Raw genomic sequence first — 14,293 nt, 5'->3', positions numbered from 1 at the left:
AGCGCTATTTGGGCCTTGTGAACGACTGGTTGTATAAAGACTGGCATTAAAACCAGACATGAGCCTCTAAGGTTTCAACTTGACTGGTCAAAACAGATGAACTGGGTTAACCTGTCCACATCACCTGAACACTAATATGCAGACCTGAGGATGTTGTTCGACACCTTGCTCTGTAAAACACATGTGGTGGAACATTCCTGCTACTCATTTATGAGTCACACACACACAACATAACTAAAAAGTAACGGCTAAACATATCCTTAGTACGATTGGAGACAAAAGAGAATGAAGCAATGTGAGGCTTTTGTTTTGGATTTCATCACACGTTAAGGTTGGGTGGCGTTTTTTAAAGCGTGAAGTGGGAACAACAAAAACATGTCGACTGCAGAGGCACTGAGTTACTGCGGACGACTGATGCTGCCTAAATAAAAATGTCCCCTGCCTCGGGGTGGACCGGTGAGATGGTAACATGCCATTATGGCCATGCTGATAAAAAGCGCCACAAGGCTAAGAACAACAATTTTAACTGTGAGTTTTTGTGTTTCAATAACATTCACGACTCAGGTGAGGTTCAGGTGATTCCATAAGACATAGAGATATATAGACGGTGAGAGTACTGCACATTTATTTAAAAAAAGCTATTCTTGATGAGCTCAATATACTAATGTTTCTATATTTGGAAAATGGGAGATTTATAAATATTTGAAGAAGAAACCTTCACAATAGGCAGTGGTATATGGTCGTAAATAAGTTATTTATGTACTATGGTGTTTATATGTTTAATAGACAATTCCTGTAGTCATACAATTATCAATTAATTAATTCAGTGGCGGATGACAAAGCTCTTTTGATTTTGTCGACGTGGTGTGTCACGGTCCCTGAGCGCAATATTGCGTGATGACGCAGAGACCTGACGCGCGCAGTATAAATTCTCACTTTCTGACGTCAGCGATCTCTTCCCTGCCTATGACCTCGTGAGGTGGGCAGCGTACAAATTTCCTGTCTCTTTTCGCCACTGAGCGGATCCCAAACCATCCGTCAAAATGGTGAGTTGATCATATTTCTCCGAGTATTTAATGTATTATCGAGCGCCCAAGCTGCCCTCGACGTTAATATTGACGTGCTAAACGGCATTTATTAGGCGATGATCGTACTTGAATGCCGTTCCTCTGGATTGTGCTTTGATCAAAATGGCAGCCGTTCTGCCTTCGTCACTGCAACCCATACTGAGTTTTTGGGACGTTAGGAAATTAATTTTTAGTTTATTTTCATCAACAGTTGCTTGTTAGTTTTAGTTTAATCGTCTCGGGCCGTTTTGTGGTCTCATTTTGTTCAGACTGTTGAATAACTGGCATTAACTGACGAACCGCTGATGCGTTTGCGCCGACATTTATAGTATTAAATGTTCGCAAATCTCGACCTAAATGACTAGTTACTACACTGGGGCGAGTTTTTTTTAGACTTTGTGTAATAGTTCGTCTCTCGCGGTGTTGATGCCACATCACTGAAGTTAAAACACCGGGCTGGAATTTACCGGCATTTCGCGCTGCCGGGCCCAGCCGGCTAGTTTAGCAAACAAGCTAACCCTAGCATGGTATCAGGAGTCCGTACACGTGGCCGTTTTGTGCTGACGTAATATGCCGGGTGCTGCTTTACAGACTTAATATTGTTACCGATGTTGTTACTGTAGTCGAGTCGCGTATCATTATCCGCTGTATATATTGATCGTACGACGAAAAGGTTCTGAAGGGGAAAAAACCGGCGGAATTGTGTAACGTCACAGCTGTGACGATGGTGGATAACGCCCTGGCTGGAAGTAAAGGACAAATTGTACAACGTCAGACGCACTTCTCTAGGATCAGAAAACTCGTTATATTAATCCTTTTGGTTTAATGGATTTGGGGATTCTCCCGATTTAACGATATGTTTTTCTTCCTCCCCTTAGGTGAACTTTACAATCGACCAGATCCGTGCCATCATGGACAAGAAGGCCAACATCCGTAACATGTCTGTGATTGCGCACGTTGACCACGGAAAGTCAACTCTCACGGACTCCCTGGTGTCGAAGGCCGGCATCATTGCCTCAGCTCGTGCTGGAGAAACCCGTTTCACCGACACACGCAAAGATGAGCAGGAACGTTGCATCACCATCAAGTCAACGTAAGAATATTTTAATAAATCAGTAGGTCGGGTGGTGCAGTGGTCTGAGTGCAAAACTGTAGTCTGGCTCCCATCTCGGATCCTCCACGGGTCTTGCTGAGTTGGCTGTGGAAGATCAAAGTCTGCCACACTTAAGCCAATGCCCACTATTTTTTCGGATGTCGCTGAATGTATCTTCATTAGATGAAGAATGTATACAATGGATTAAAACCTGCTCCATGTAATCATAAAATACACTGTTAGTAATCCTAAAACAGTGGCTGAGTTCTTTTTTTGTCCAGGCAGCATGAATCAGGGCTCACCGCAAAGCACGCAGCTCACAATTGTGTAACGCCCATTGATGATGCATTGTACTGAACATGTTAGGACTCAGCAAAGACTGACAAAGTTAAATATTGTAGTTTTCCTTTCAGCTGACATTCTTAGTTTTCCAAATTGACATTTCCAAGCAAATACAAAGCATTTATTCAGTATAGCTCTTATCATTTCTAATAAACTGCAGTTTGTCATCCCTATAGATTCCCCGTTTGGTTTAACATTGAGCCAGCTATGTTTTGATGGACAAAAGTTAATTTTTTGATCAGTTAAAGTTGTTTGAATATCAATAGAAATCTCCTCCCCTTTTAATGACTAAAAATATTTCACATCTGCGGCTCAAAGCCAGCTTGCAGTCCAAACTGCACTCTTGGAGCGTTTTTGGATAGTTTTTGCAAAACCGCTAGACAGATACTTGCCTTGTATGCAAATGTTGTTTTCAATCTGGTGCATTTGACGAGTGACTAAGTATCAAATTATTCTGACTTGCAGCGCCATCTCCCTGTTCTACGAGCTGGCCGAAAATGATTTGGCCTTCATTAAGCAGAGCAAGGATGGTTCCGGCTTCTTGATTAACCTGATTGACTCACCCGGACACGTTGACTTCTCGTCTGAAGTGACTGCTGCTCTTCGTGTCACTGATGGAGCCCTGGTTGTAGTGGACTGTGTGTCTGGTAAGAACAAACTTGGTTATCAATGAATATGTCAACTTTTTACTTGCATATTTGGATGTTTACCATTGTGTTAACTCGACCCACTATCTGCTCTAGGCTAAACTGTCTTGTGTATCTCCACTAGGTGTCTGCGTGCAGACCGAGACAGTGCTCCGTCAGGCCATTGCCGAGCGCATCAAGCCAGTCCTGATGATGAACAAAATGGACCGTGCCTTGTTGGAGTTGCAGCTCGAGCCTGAAGACCTTTACCAGACCTTCCAGCGTATTGTTGAGTCTGTCAATGTCATCATCTCCACCTATGGAGAAGATGAGAATGGACCTATGGGCACCCTCATGGTGAGTTTTTTTCCCCCTCAACTTTCATCTTCAGTGCAAGAAACTAGCCCCATGTCTTGGTCTACAGCATAACATCATGGTTTATATAATTTGCGCACTCTCTTGAACACGTTTTTTTACATTTCACTGAGCAGGACCCAGCGCTTTAATGAAAAGCCATCTTTGGCATTTTTGTTTCCAGTCTATTAACGCACACTAATGTCCTTCAAAGGTCGATCCTACCATTGGAACAGTTGGCTTTGGCTCTGGACTCCACGGCTGGGCATTCACCTTGAAGCAGTTTGCTGAGATGTATGCAGCCAAGTTCGCTGCCAAGGGCAACACCCAGCTGAGCCCAACTGAGAACTGCAAGAAGGTGGAAGACATGATGAAGAAGCTCTGGGGGGACAGGTCAGTCTACAGTCAGACACGAAAGAGACTTGCTTTTAAATGTTTAATGTAATCTTGAACCCTATCTGTGTATAGCAGTTTCTCGTTAGTCACACCATATGTATTTCTTTAGGTACTTTGATGCAAGCACTGGCAAGTTCCTTAAATCTGCTACTGGAGCTGATGGCACCAGGTTCCCACGTACCTTTGTTGCTCTTATCCTGGATCCCATCTTCAAGGTAACTGAATTGATTTCACGTAAATACTGTATTTAAATTATTCATTTATCTTAACTTTTGAGCTAAATAAACAAGTTACTGTGTGCCTGCAAGTGATGACATGAAACATTCTTCACTTTGACCTGATAAAACAGTGATGATAACCTTGACTCTGAGCCAGGCACAAAAACAGTAACCTCATTCTTCGCTTAGTTATGCCTAATTGCTTGTGATGTGGTCCGTTCGATGGTTCTAATTCAGAAACTTCATTTATAGGTGTTCAATGCAATCATGAACTTCAACAAAGAGGAAACTGCCAAGCTGGTGCAGAAGCTGGACATCAAGTTGGATGTTGAGGACAAGGAAAAGGAGGGCAAACCTCTCCTGAAGTCAGTGATGCGCCGCTGGCTGCCTGCTGGAGAAGCCCTACTTCAAATGATCACCATCCACCTGCCTTCACCTGTGACTGCCCAGAGATACCGCTGCGAACTGCTCTACGAAGGACCTGGAGATGATGAGGCCGCCATGGGTAGGTTAAACCGCTATTGATGTGACTGGTGGTGTTCAAAATATGGCTGCAATTTGTAGTTTTTGGATCTCATTGGCAAATTACTCTTTTATCCAGGTATCAAGAACTGTGACCCCAAGGCTCCCTTGATGGTCTACATCTCAAAGATGGTTCCTTCCAACGACAAGGGTCGCTTCTATGCGTTTGGTCGCGTGTTCTCTGGCTGTGTCTCCACTGGCATGAAAGTGCGCATCATGGGGCCTAACTTTGTCCCTGGAAAGAAAGACGATCTCTACCTGAAGCCAATTCAGAGGTTGGTTTCTCTATCTGTCAGTTTGCTGATATGTAAAATAGTGTAGTGGTTTATGTCACTCAAATCTATTGTCACATCTGACATGTTCTTTTCTACCACTCGTGCAGGACCATTTTGATGATGGGCCGTTATACTGAGCCCATCGAGGATGTTCCATGTGGTAACATCGTGGGTCTGGTTGGAGTCGATCAGTTCCTTGTCAAGACTGGAACGATCACCACCTTTGAGCAGGCACACAACATGAAGGTGATGAAGTTCAGCGTCAGCCCTGTGGTGAGAGTTGCCGTGGAGGTCAAAAACCCAGCCGACCTTCCCAAGCTGGTGGAGGGATTGAAGCGTCTGTCAAAGTCCGATCCCATGGTGCAGTGCATCATTGAGGAGTCTGGAGAGCACATTGTCGCTGGAGCCGGAGAGTTGCATCTGGAAATCTGTTTGAAGGATCTGGAGGAGGATCACGCTTGTGTTCCTCTTAAGGTAAATAAAATGATTAAACTATATATACTTAAAATGAAAGTAAATATCTTTCTGAATTGACACTTTAATTTTATTTTCAGAAATCTGATCCAGTGGTGTCCTACAGGGAGACAGTCAGCGAAGAGTCAAGTATTGTGTGTCTCTCAAAGTCTCCCAACAAGCACAACCGTCTGTTCATGAAGGCTTGTCCCTTCGCCGACGGCCTGGCAGAGGACATCGAGAAGGGAGACGTTACCTCTCGTCAGGACATTAAGACCCGTGCCCGCTATCTTGCTGAGAAGTTCGAGTGGGATGTCGGAGAGGCCAGAAAGATCTGGTGCTTTGGACCCGATGGAACCGGCCCCAACCTTCTGGTGGACGTTACAAAGGGAGTGCAGTACCTTAACGAGATCAAGGACAGTGTTGTGGCCGGCTTCCAGTGGGCTGTCAAGGAGGTAAGGGGCCATGAATATTTAATTCCTTGCACTGAGCTAAAACAGTTTGTTTAAATCTGTGGAGATTCAGTACTGCAAACCTAGTTGGTTTAAGGCTACTGGAAACTAAATGAACTGGTAATTTGTTAAATTGTTTTTAATCTAAATTGGCGCCTGTTTCTTTAGGGTGTCCTGTGTGAAGAGAACATGCGTGCCATTCGCTTCAACGTCCACGATGTGACCCTGCATACAGATGCCATTCACCGTGGTGGTGGTCAAATTATTCCTACAGCTCGCAGAGTGCTGTACGCCTGTGAGCTCACTGCAGAGCCCAGAATGATGGAGCCCATCTACCTGGTCGAGATCCAGGTATGTTTTCTTAAAACAAATGCTTCACTTCACAAATATCTGGTCAGGGTGTAGAAGTTTGTAAATGTTTGTCAATTATGGGCAGTCTTATCCATAGTTGACATTAATGTCATTTCACAGATATGACTAGATTGTACAACTAAATATCTCCCTTCTCCTTTGCAGTGTCCTGAAGATGCCATTGGTGGAATCTACGGTGTCTTGAACAGGAGGCGTGGTCATGTGATCGGAGACCTCGGCTTTTCAGCTACACCCATGCGTGTTACCAAGGCCTACCTGCCTGTCAACGAGTCATTCGGTAAGTGTTTTTTTTAACGACTGTTCTGAGCACCTGATTTTTACTTCAAGAGTTTGCTTTCTTTAATCAAAGGGGGGGGGGGGGAATCCTTTAATCATATTTTGTCAGTGTCCTTTATAACTTGTAAATGGCGTTGTGCAGCATTTCCGGAGTAGGTTGCTCCATTTGCAATGTTATTGGACTCCCGAGAGGAGAGGCGGCAACCCTTTAGCCCAGAAAGGTATTAATGCATACTGCTCCCTCCATTCTCAGGTTTCACCGCTGACCTTCGTTCCAACACTGGTGGCAAGGCCTTCCCTCAGTGCGTGTTCGACCACTGGCAGATCCTCCCAGGAGACCCCTTAGACCCGGCTAGCAAGCCTGGCGTTGTCGTTGCCGAGATTCGCAAACGTAAGGGTCTGAAGGAAGGAATCCCCGCCTTGGACAACTACCTGGACAAATTGTAATCGCCTGCACACCACTTGGCTCTTGCCTCATTCCTCCCTTTCCAACAAATTAAAAGTCTACATTGTGGGACTGATTGTACAGAACACAGTGAGCACCAGTGTTTGCCAAAAGGATTGACAATAATGAATAAACTACAAAAATTGTAAACGATAAATAAAACAAATAAAAACTAATTGCTGTTGATGTTTTTGTTCATAAGTGACTTGGAAGCTCAATGATTACTGCCTTTATCTTACTGCTTAAGTTTTAGATTGAAATGCCATGGCTTAATAATTGCAACTTGAAGCAGAAGGACTTTCTACAGGTATTGGAAGGAGACAAGTCATGATCAATCCTGAAGGCGGCTGTACAAGTGAAAACCGTTTAATGTCAATGAGGCTACATTCATCCAAATGCAGGTTTATACCACTATACTTAATGTAGTAAATGTTTAAGCGCACCGGTTTATGGATTGACCCGTTACCACCCAGTGTTCCCATTTAAATGAAGGTGAGCAAGAAGCGACCTAAAACTTTAAACTAATGTGTAGCAACTTGTGAATTTTACCACTTTTAGTGTGTAGGTCTTGACGACCAGTTTAATCTGAATTCAGTCACAGCTGGGCATTTATATTTTGTCACCTTAAGCCTTAACACTGTTCTGCAAAACAATTAAAGTAACTTCAGCGCCACATTTTACCTACCCCCCCCCCCATTATTTATGATAAAGTATAATCCATTTTACACTTTGTGAATTGTAAAGGCCAATCTACAAATACTATTAATCAAGCCAGCTTCCTGGTGTTGAATTACAAGATTTGTTTCTCAGCAGAAAAGCCATTGTGGACCTCTGCTAATAAAAATGGAAATTTTTTACAATACTTTTTTTGCACCTCCCCTGTTCAATTAGAATTTGTATATTAAGGAGTTTTTCCTTTTCTATGTACAAATAAGGTCTTAAAACATATATTTATCAATGTATTAAACTTGAAATACATAAGACTTCTTTCCTCAGCCTAACACGTTATATTGTATGTATTTGATGTAAATTGTTACACTTGCCAAATGCTTAATACACACAATTACAGGATATCTTTGCTATATATACACATAAGATTAGAAATTGCTCAAATGTGAATAATACAAATAAAGGAAAAGACTACCGGATCTTTGTGAACGTACTAATTATTTATTTATAAAGAGTGCCATTTTAGTTCTTTTCTATTCATTCGTTTCTTGAAGGCTGTATTCTAGGGATAGCAATTGTAGGATCTGCGACTTAACATTTACTAAGTTTTGTGCCTTCATGCAATTTTAATGTACTTGAGTATTTCATTGAAGCTTTTTAAATGTCAACGATTAATTTACTCCGTTGCGTGGGGAGAGGGAGGGCGGGACATCCAGCCAACCAATCATGACTCTCCGTACAGACCAATCGGATTGCAGAGAGGGTTCTCTTCCTGTTTAGCTGTGGGAATTATTAACGGGTAAGTTCCGAAGAAATTTATTCCACCCAAAAGTAGAAATAATTATAGATATATATGTATATGCCCTTGTCTGCACTCCAAATACACGTGTTCTTATATTATTATTATTATTTTCTAGCGATAAGTGAGCAGTTTGAATCAACTTCGTGTTTGGCTATCGTCCGTTGTGTGTGTTAACAGTTAGCTAGCAGCCAAGCTAGCTTAAGAAGAGGCATCTCTATCAGGAAATAATCGCGGGCTTGTATCCTGTATTCTTTTTTTTTTTTTTTACGACGCCTCCTGCGTTGTTCTGGACAGGCCTCTCCGCCACCACACAGACCACTGAAATATAAAGACCCATCATCCCAGTTTACGCGGTCCACGAGCGGCGGTGATGGGGGGCATCAAACAGGAGCAGAGTGAAGCATCGCAACAGTCCAAGCCTTCACATTCAGCGGAGCAACCACAAGAAGAGGTGAGTGCTGTTCCATCGGTTTAAATGGTTAAACTGTGCACTACACATTCAGTTCTATTGCTATTGGATAGACCAGAGCAATCCGAACCACTGCTGCAACCACCCAGCAATAAATCATTCAGACATAAAGGTATGAATGTTAGAGGGGACAAATTATGAGCTAATATTTTAGTATTTTATCGTTAGTAAATATTTATATCCCTCATCCTTAAAGGAAATGGCTCTTATTTTGACATGACAACCGTTATGTGGTGGGTTTATTTAATAGTGTAACAATTATTCCATCCATATAATCAAAATATTATTAACAGGAAACCATTTTAATTCTTGAATAATAGTTGCCTCTAATCATTTGGCATTTTTCAAAATATGAATAGTTTATATCTTGGTGGAGAACCTCATGTGTATATTTATTGATATTGAACCAAAACTGTTGCAACCCCATTATGTGATGATGATAGTTGTCTCCTCAGCAGCGCCTGCCTTCACGTGAGCATCTTGCCCCCTTTCTGCAGCCAAAGAAGAGAGGCTGGCCAAAGGGAAAGAAAAGAAAGAAGGTTCTGCCAAATGGTCCCAAGGCACCAGTAACCGGATATGTCCGCTTCCTCAACGAGCGGCGAGAACGTATGCGGGCCAGATACCCCGACTTACCTTTCCCAGAAATCACCAAGAGACTTGGAGCAGAATGGACCCAATTGGCCCTTAACGACAAACAGGTGTGTTGTGTATTGTTTGACAAAGTACATTCAGCTTACATTCAGTGAGCAGTGGGCATCTTAATAGAAGCGATTCATTCACATCGCCATCATCCATCTTTATCAAAAATCAAATCCAGCTCAAACCTAAAATAAAAGTCTAGCTGATGCTTCCTCGTTGAGCCAGTTGGGCCGCTTTCTACAGTCATGGATATAAACCTGCCAGTGTTATTGCTTCATCGGTCTTGTTTATTTTCCCTAAATATGTTGCACTACATTATCTTTGCCCGGGCAGCGCTACCTGGACGAGGCGGAACGGGAGAAGATGCAGTACGCCCAGGAACTGAAGGATTACCAGCAGACTGAGGCTTTTCACATCACCACTGCGAAGATACAAGACAAGAGGATCAAGAAAGGTGCCGGCCACTTAGCTCTTCATTCGTCTTACTGGATCAGAATCTAAATCAATACATCTCTTACAGCGCGTCACATGAGTTTATTTCAATACTGTAATGTGCACATACGTTTTGCTCTTTCAGAAGACACTCCATCTGTCATCATCAGCACCAGTTCAGAGACCTCGGTATCAAAGGTACATGACACATCCATATCTTGTCACCCTATTATCCCCAATGTAATTTTCACCTGCATTTCAAACAGTCAAATTGTTGTTTTTGCTGCCTGTGGGCTTCAGGCTTCTGACCTCACCAGAGGATTCGACATCCCCATCTTCACAGAAGAATTCCTCGATCAGAACAAAGGTAACGGGGAGTCTGAAAACAGGAAATCATCTTTCTGATGTGTCCCAAACTTTGTAGTCTAATATGATTGGCTTCTAAAGCTACGACAGATTTTTTCGATTACTGTGTTAGCGGAAATGCTATTTTACCAAACCGCCGACAGTAGAGGGGCCGTGCACCTGACCCTATTTGTGTCGTCCCCCCCCCCCCCCCCCCCCCCCCCCCCCACCCACCCGTGGGACTTTTAGCTCGAGAGGCCGAGCTGCGGCGGCTCCGAAAGGCCAACATTGAGTTTGAAGAGCAGAACGCAGTGCTTCAGCGGCACATCAAGGACATGTACAGCGCTAAAGAGCGGCTGGAGGCTGAACTGGGGCTGGACGAGAAGCGCACCCAGGCTCTTCACCAAAACCTGCTGACCATTAAACACACTTTGGTCAACAGCCTGTCATCAGTTCCACTACCAGGTCACCATGTTACGTTTTGTCTGCTCGATCTGCTTTGTTTAAGCTGAGAACGCAGATTTTCTTAAGGACGAATAAAATTGTCATGTCGGTGGCTGGCCTCCATTGCGTTTCTCCGGGAGAGGAATCGCGGATTTAATGGTTCTGTTACATCAACAGGTACGGGAGAGACGGCGTCCCACGGGAACCTGGACTCCTATCTGAGTCGTCTCAGCGGGGTGCTGGAGGGAAACCCTCACAAGCACCGCGCACTGCTCACCCAGCTCTGCGACGTCCTCGCTCATGTGGACAGGTAACTGATGTCATGCAGACTCAACCTGGTGGCTTGAAAAGTAAAAAAAAAAAAAAAATGGGTCCAATTTAATTCCTACACTCCTGTTATATACTCCAAGTGTTGCAGTATGAGTAATAATCCAAGTCATTACACAGACTATTACTTTTGATTACGGCGTCACGGAGCAAGCTCTTTTTACACCTCCATTATTAATGTCCCAAACCGTATATAGTATCTATGGCATAACATTTTCTGTGTTTATTTTCTAACTCTTAGTGAGAAGTTTTGAGGGAGACTTCAGCGAGCCTCTCCTTCCTGCTACAGAGGGACCCGGCGTCGGTTCAAGTCAGGGCCAAACGAGCATGTGGATATCTCAAGGATAGTAAAGGCAAAGGTGCAAAAAGTTCTAAAAGACACACACACACACAGTCCGCGTCTACATGCCTCTTCTTTATGAATATGTGTATATGGTAGAAAAGGTATATGGATGAGTTTTTGTGAATGTAAATCTGTCTGGCAGGGTTTGGGGTTTTTACACTTTTCATTAAATGTAATGTAATAATATCTTAAAATCTGCTTTAATTAAGTCAAATTGGATTGAGCTTAACCTCATGGTGCAGGATATGTAGTTACCTTCAGGCTCACGACCTGACCAATAAGACCAACGGAATTATTTGTTTACAATAAATGTCATTTGGCATTTTATGGGTGGGCTAATGTGTAGTGTTATTTAGAACGCATGAAAAAGAAAATAAAAAAAACTGGAAAGGGTGAAAATGAAACGTTACGGTTTACATGTTTGAAATTACATTGATGGTGACAGATGATTTAAATGGATAAAGCTGTCAGAATATTATATATTTGTGAAGGTATAAATGTATTTTCTAAAATGTTCATTAAACAATACTGAGAATCTTTCCAACAAAAGTTGAATGTGTCAAAATGTTGCCTTTAAAAAAAAAAAAAAACACGTTCTCTATCGTTGTCCCCTCTCAAATACACCTGTGTGCTGAAGCGACTCCCATGAGTCGGTGGAGGCGCAGTGGGTGGGGTTCTCCAGCAGGGGGGGCTGTCCGCCCACACTGCAAAATGTTTTAACATTTTGAAACGGTTTTATTTTCGAGGCTACATCGGTGGCGTCAACTGGAGCGATGAAGATGGGAGGAACTGTGGTAGATCTTCAACCCACTGACCAACCCCCCCACCTAACAAACTCTGTAAATGGTTTAAAACATGCTCTCCGGGGGACATTCTAAGGGAAGTGCTCCATCTTTTCCCCTAAAACTGACTCCGTGGAGATGGATGCCCTTTAAACAACTCCTGCTGACAAAAGCAACCATCATATTATTTTTCACGGTGCCGATAAATGTATAATTATTTGAGATATCTTTGAGAAAACGGGTTGAGGGAGAGGCTAATAATCTGGGTGTCACGGCTTCCCCCGCCCCTTCCCCACGCCTTCGGCCCGGCTATGACGTCACTACCAGGAGCTGTTCGCGCAGCGGCGGTGCTGAAGCTGAGCAAGATGGCAGTGTGTTGGCGAGCGCTGAGCTGAGAGAGAAGGGTGGGGGGTGGAGGGGGGGGAAGAGGCTGGCGGCGGGGGTGGGGGGGAGGGATGGTTGGAAATACTCTCGACGGACACGCCATTCATTACAAGTTCAAGACCGAGGATCGCGACGCCGGCGTTCACTCTCCCGAGCGTGACGATTTAATTCCGGGTCTGTTTTTTTTTTTTTTTTTTTTTATCAGGCGGAAGGAGCCTCTGCCAGGCCCCCGACGGCAGGCTTCTCTCCACCTCCGAGCCCTGCTCGGTGCCCAGATCATCAGCTCGGTGAAGAACCTGGACCCCCTACCCCCCACACCCCGGCCCCCTTGGACTAAAGGCGCATGTGAGACATGTCCTTGCTGTGTGTTGGAGGTAAGAGGACACGTCGGTGTCTCGCTGTGCGTTTCGTCCATCTGGTGTCCACCACGTCTGGTCTTTACCGCTTTCGGGGATTCACCTGTTAGGAGAACCAGCCCTCGTCAGTATGTTAAGAAGAGCCATCTTGCACAGGAATGTTTGTAGTCATTCGAACACGCTTATTAACTTACTGTGGAAATATTCTTTTACGAAACCTTCCATTGCTACGACGGTATCGATGTATATGGAGTAGGTGTGTATGCCGCGGTCCAACATAGTAAAACAAGACGTAACCCCGCCCCTTCCCCGTAAAATGATCTTTAACCAATTTAATTGTAGCCTCAGAACCCCCCCCCCCCCCCCGAAAAGGCGTGTGCTGCAGATTTATTTCTTTAAGCCACGTGATTGGTTGCAGCATTCTTTCAACAAATCCCTTCTTTTGATTGCGCTCCACAATGACGACCGGTTCCGTCTCTAAGATTCTCCCAATCGGGTCCAAATTAGTTTGGTCTGGTCTTGTGAGTGCTGGAGCCATGAAGCCAATGATGACAACGTGACCGGTCAGTGCTGAACACTTGAATTCAGCCAGTAATCATTACATTTACAAAATCAAGTCATTTATTAAAATGTAACAATGTGTCCGTTTTGATTGGTGAAGCTGCGGAACATTTCGTGTCACGTGATCAGGGACTTTTAATTTTTTTCTTTTTTTTTTTCTTACTTATTCACTTGACCTGAATCTTATTAGCTGTCAGGTACTAACATTACTAAATTGAAGTTCACTTCTTGTTAAAACGGGCCGACGGGATGGATAAATACTGCGATACTGTTCTCCTTTACATCCTCAGGTAACTTTCTTACTATTCCAGAACAGTGCATGACGTTTCACTAAAAATTATAAACTCTTTTAAGATTTATTACATTTCGCCGCTAATAAAGACTCCAAAAAAACCACCTGAGCCTTGAGCCCGGTTGCCCACGCGCTCTGAGACGTGGGCCCAGTTTGGTGTCGTTCCCTAAGATCACCAATGCAGGGACGGAAAGGTGTGACGGTGACTCCTTCAATCCTCTCCGGGAGTCCCTGAGAGGTGGCAGCAGACGAAGAGGATGCTCTGTCGACGTGCTCGAGCTGATTAGCACAGATGTCAGGATTGAAATCCATTCTCATTGCCCGGTCCCTTTATGTCCCGAGGCTTTGTTGGCATAGCAACCGCAATGTATTTTAGGTCTCTGCTGGCCTTTTCTCATCGCGCACGTATAACGTTATATTCCTGCAGGAAGTGCCTGTGTCGATATTATCTTCTTTTTCACCCGGGGCTGGTACTGGAGATGCCAACTCGTGCGTGATGACTTTATAACGGAGTGAGCCACGAGAGACGTCCTCATTAGTGTCACCTTCCTCTCGTT

At 43.9% G+C, this 14,293-nt stretch overlaps 3 protein-coding genes and 1 non-coding gene across 4 annotated transcripts in view; all 4 read left to right on the top strand.

Annotated features, from left to right (window-relative positions):
• Positions 1-911: 911 nt before the first annotated feature.
• LOC119216384 (elongation factor 2b-like) lies at positions 912-7,067 on the top strand. The gene is made up of 13 exons (XM_037469144.2): positions 912-1,046; positions 1,946-2,160; positions 2,968-3,149; positions 3,274-3,485; positions 3,697-3,875; positions 3,988-4,093; positions 4,349-4,601; positions 4,698-4,893; positions 5,001-5,367; positions 5,448-5,801; positions 5,967-6,149; positions 6,315-6,447; positions 6,700-7,067. Exons 1-13 carry the CDS (start codon positions 1,044-1,046, stop codon positions 6,891-6,893), a joined length of 2,577 nt encoding a protein of 858 aa, XP_037325041.1. The 5' UTR covers positions 912-1,043; the 3' UTR covers positions 6,894-7,067.
• LOC119217322 (small nucleolar RNA SNORD37) lies at positions 4,182-4,250 on the top strand. Its single transcript, XR_005120259.1, has one exon. It is a non-coding gene; the product is annotated as a small nucleolar RNA SNORD37 (small nucleolar RNA).
• Positions 7,068-8,263: 1,196 nt separating the features above from the next.
• Positions 8,264-11,923, top strand: hmg20b (high mobility group 20B). The gene is made up of 9 exons (XM_037470529.2): positions 8,264-8,359; positions 8,657-8,813; positions 9,329-9,529; positions 9,804-9,924; positions 10,048-10,100; positions 10,203-10,269; positions 10,497-10,712; positions 10,869-11,001; positions 11,260-11,923. Exons 2-9 carry the CDS (start codon positions 8,733-8,735, stop codon positions 11,270-11,272), a joined length of 885 nt encoding a protein of 294 aa, XP_037326426.1. The 5' UTR covers positions 8,264-8,359; positions 8,657-8,732; the 3' UTR covers positions 11,273-11,923.
• Positions 11,924-12,877: 954 nt separating this feature from the next.
• unc13a (unc-13 homolog A (C. elegans)) overlaps positions 12,878-14,293 on the top strand; it is a 30,462-nt gene continuing 29,046 nt past the window's right edge. The window contains exon 1 of the mRNA XM_062563694.1: positions 12,878-12,901. Within this exon, the coding sequence (XP_062419678.1) occupies positions 12,880-12,901 (22 nt within the window). The 5' untranslated portion in view covers positions 12,878-12,879. The remainder of the gene's footprint in view (positions 12,902-14,293) is intronic.

This window comes from Pungitius pungitius, chromosome 7 (genome assembly GCF_949316345.1).
Source record: "Pungitius pungitius chromosome 7, fPunPun2.1, whole genome shotgun sequence".
Classification (NCBI taxonomy): domain Eukaryota; kingdom Metazoa; phylum Chordata; class Actinopteri; order Perciformes; family Gasterosteidae; genus Pungitius; species Pungitius pungitius.
The sequence above is the reverse complement of the archived record's forward strand: the minus strand, read 5'-3'. Positions and strand labels throughout refer to the sequence as shown.

Coding starts and splice junctions, on each gene's coding strand:
- LOC119216384 (XM_037469144.2), top strand. Junction 4,094..4,348: donor TCCTGGATCCCATCTTCAAG/GTAACTGAATTG, acceptor CTTCATTTATAG/GTGTTCAATGCAATCATGAA. Junction 4,894..5,000: donor TACCTGAAGCCAATTCAGAG/GTTGGTTTCTCT, acceptor CCACTCGTGCAG/GACCATTTTGATGATGGGCC.
- hmg20b (XM_037470529.2), top strand. CDS start 8,733: ATGGGGGGCATCAAACAGGAGCAGAGTGAAGCATCGCAACAGTCCAAG. Junction 8,814..9,328: donor CGGAGCAACCACAAGAAGAG/GTGAGTGCTGTT, acceptor CCCTTTCTGCAG/CCAAAGAAGAGAGGCTGGCC. Junction 10,270..10,496: donor ATTCCTCGATCAGAACAAAG/GTAACGGGGAGT, acceptor TGGGACTTTTAG/CTCGAGAGGCCGAGCTGCGG.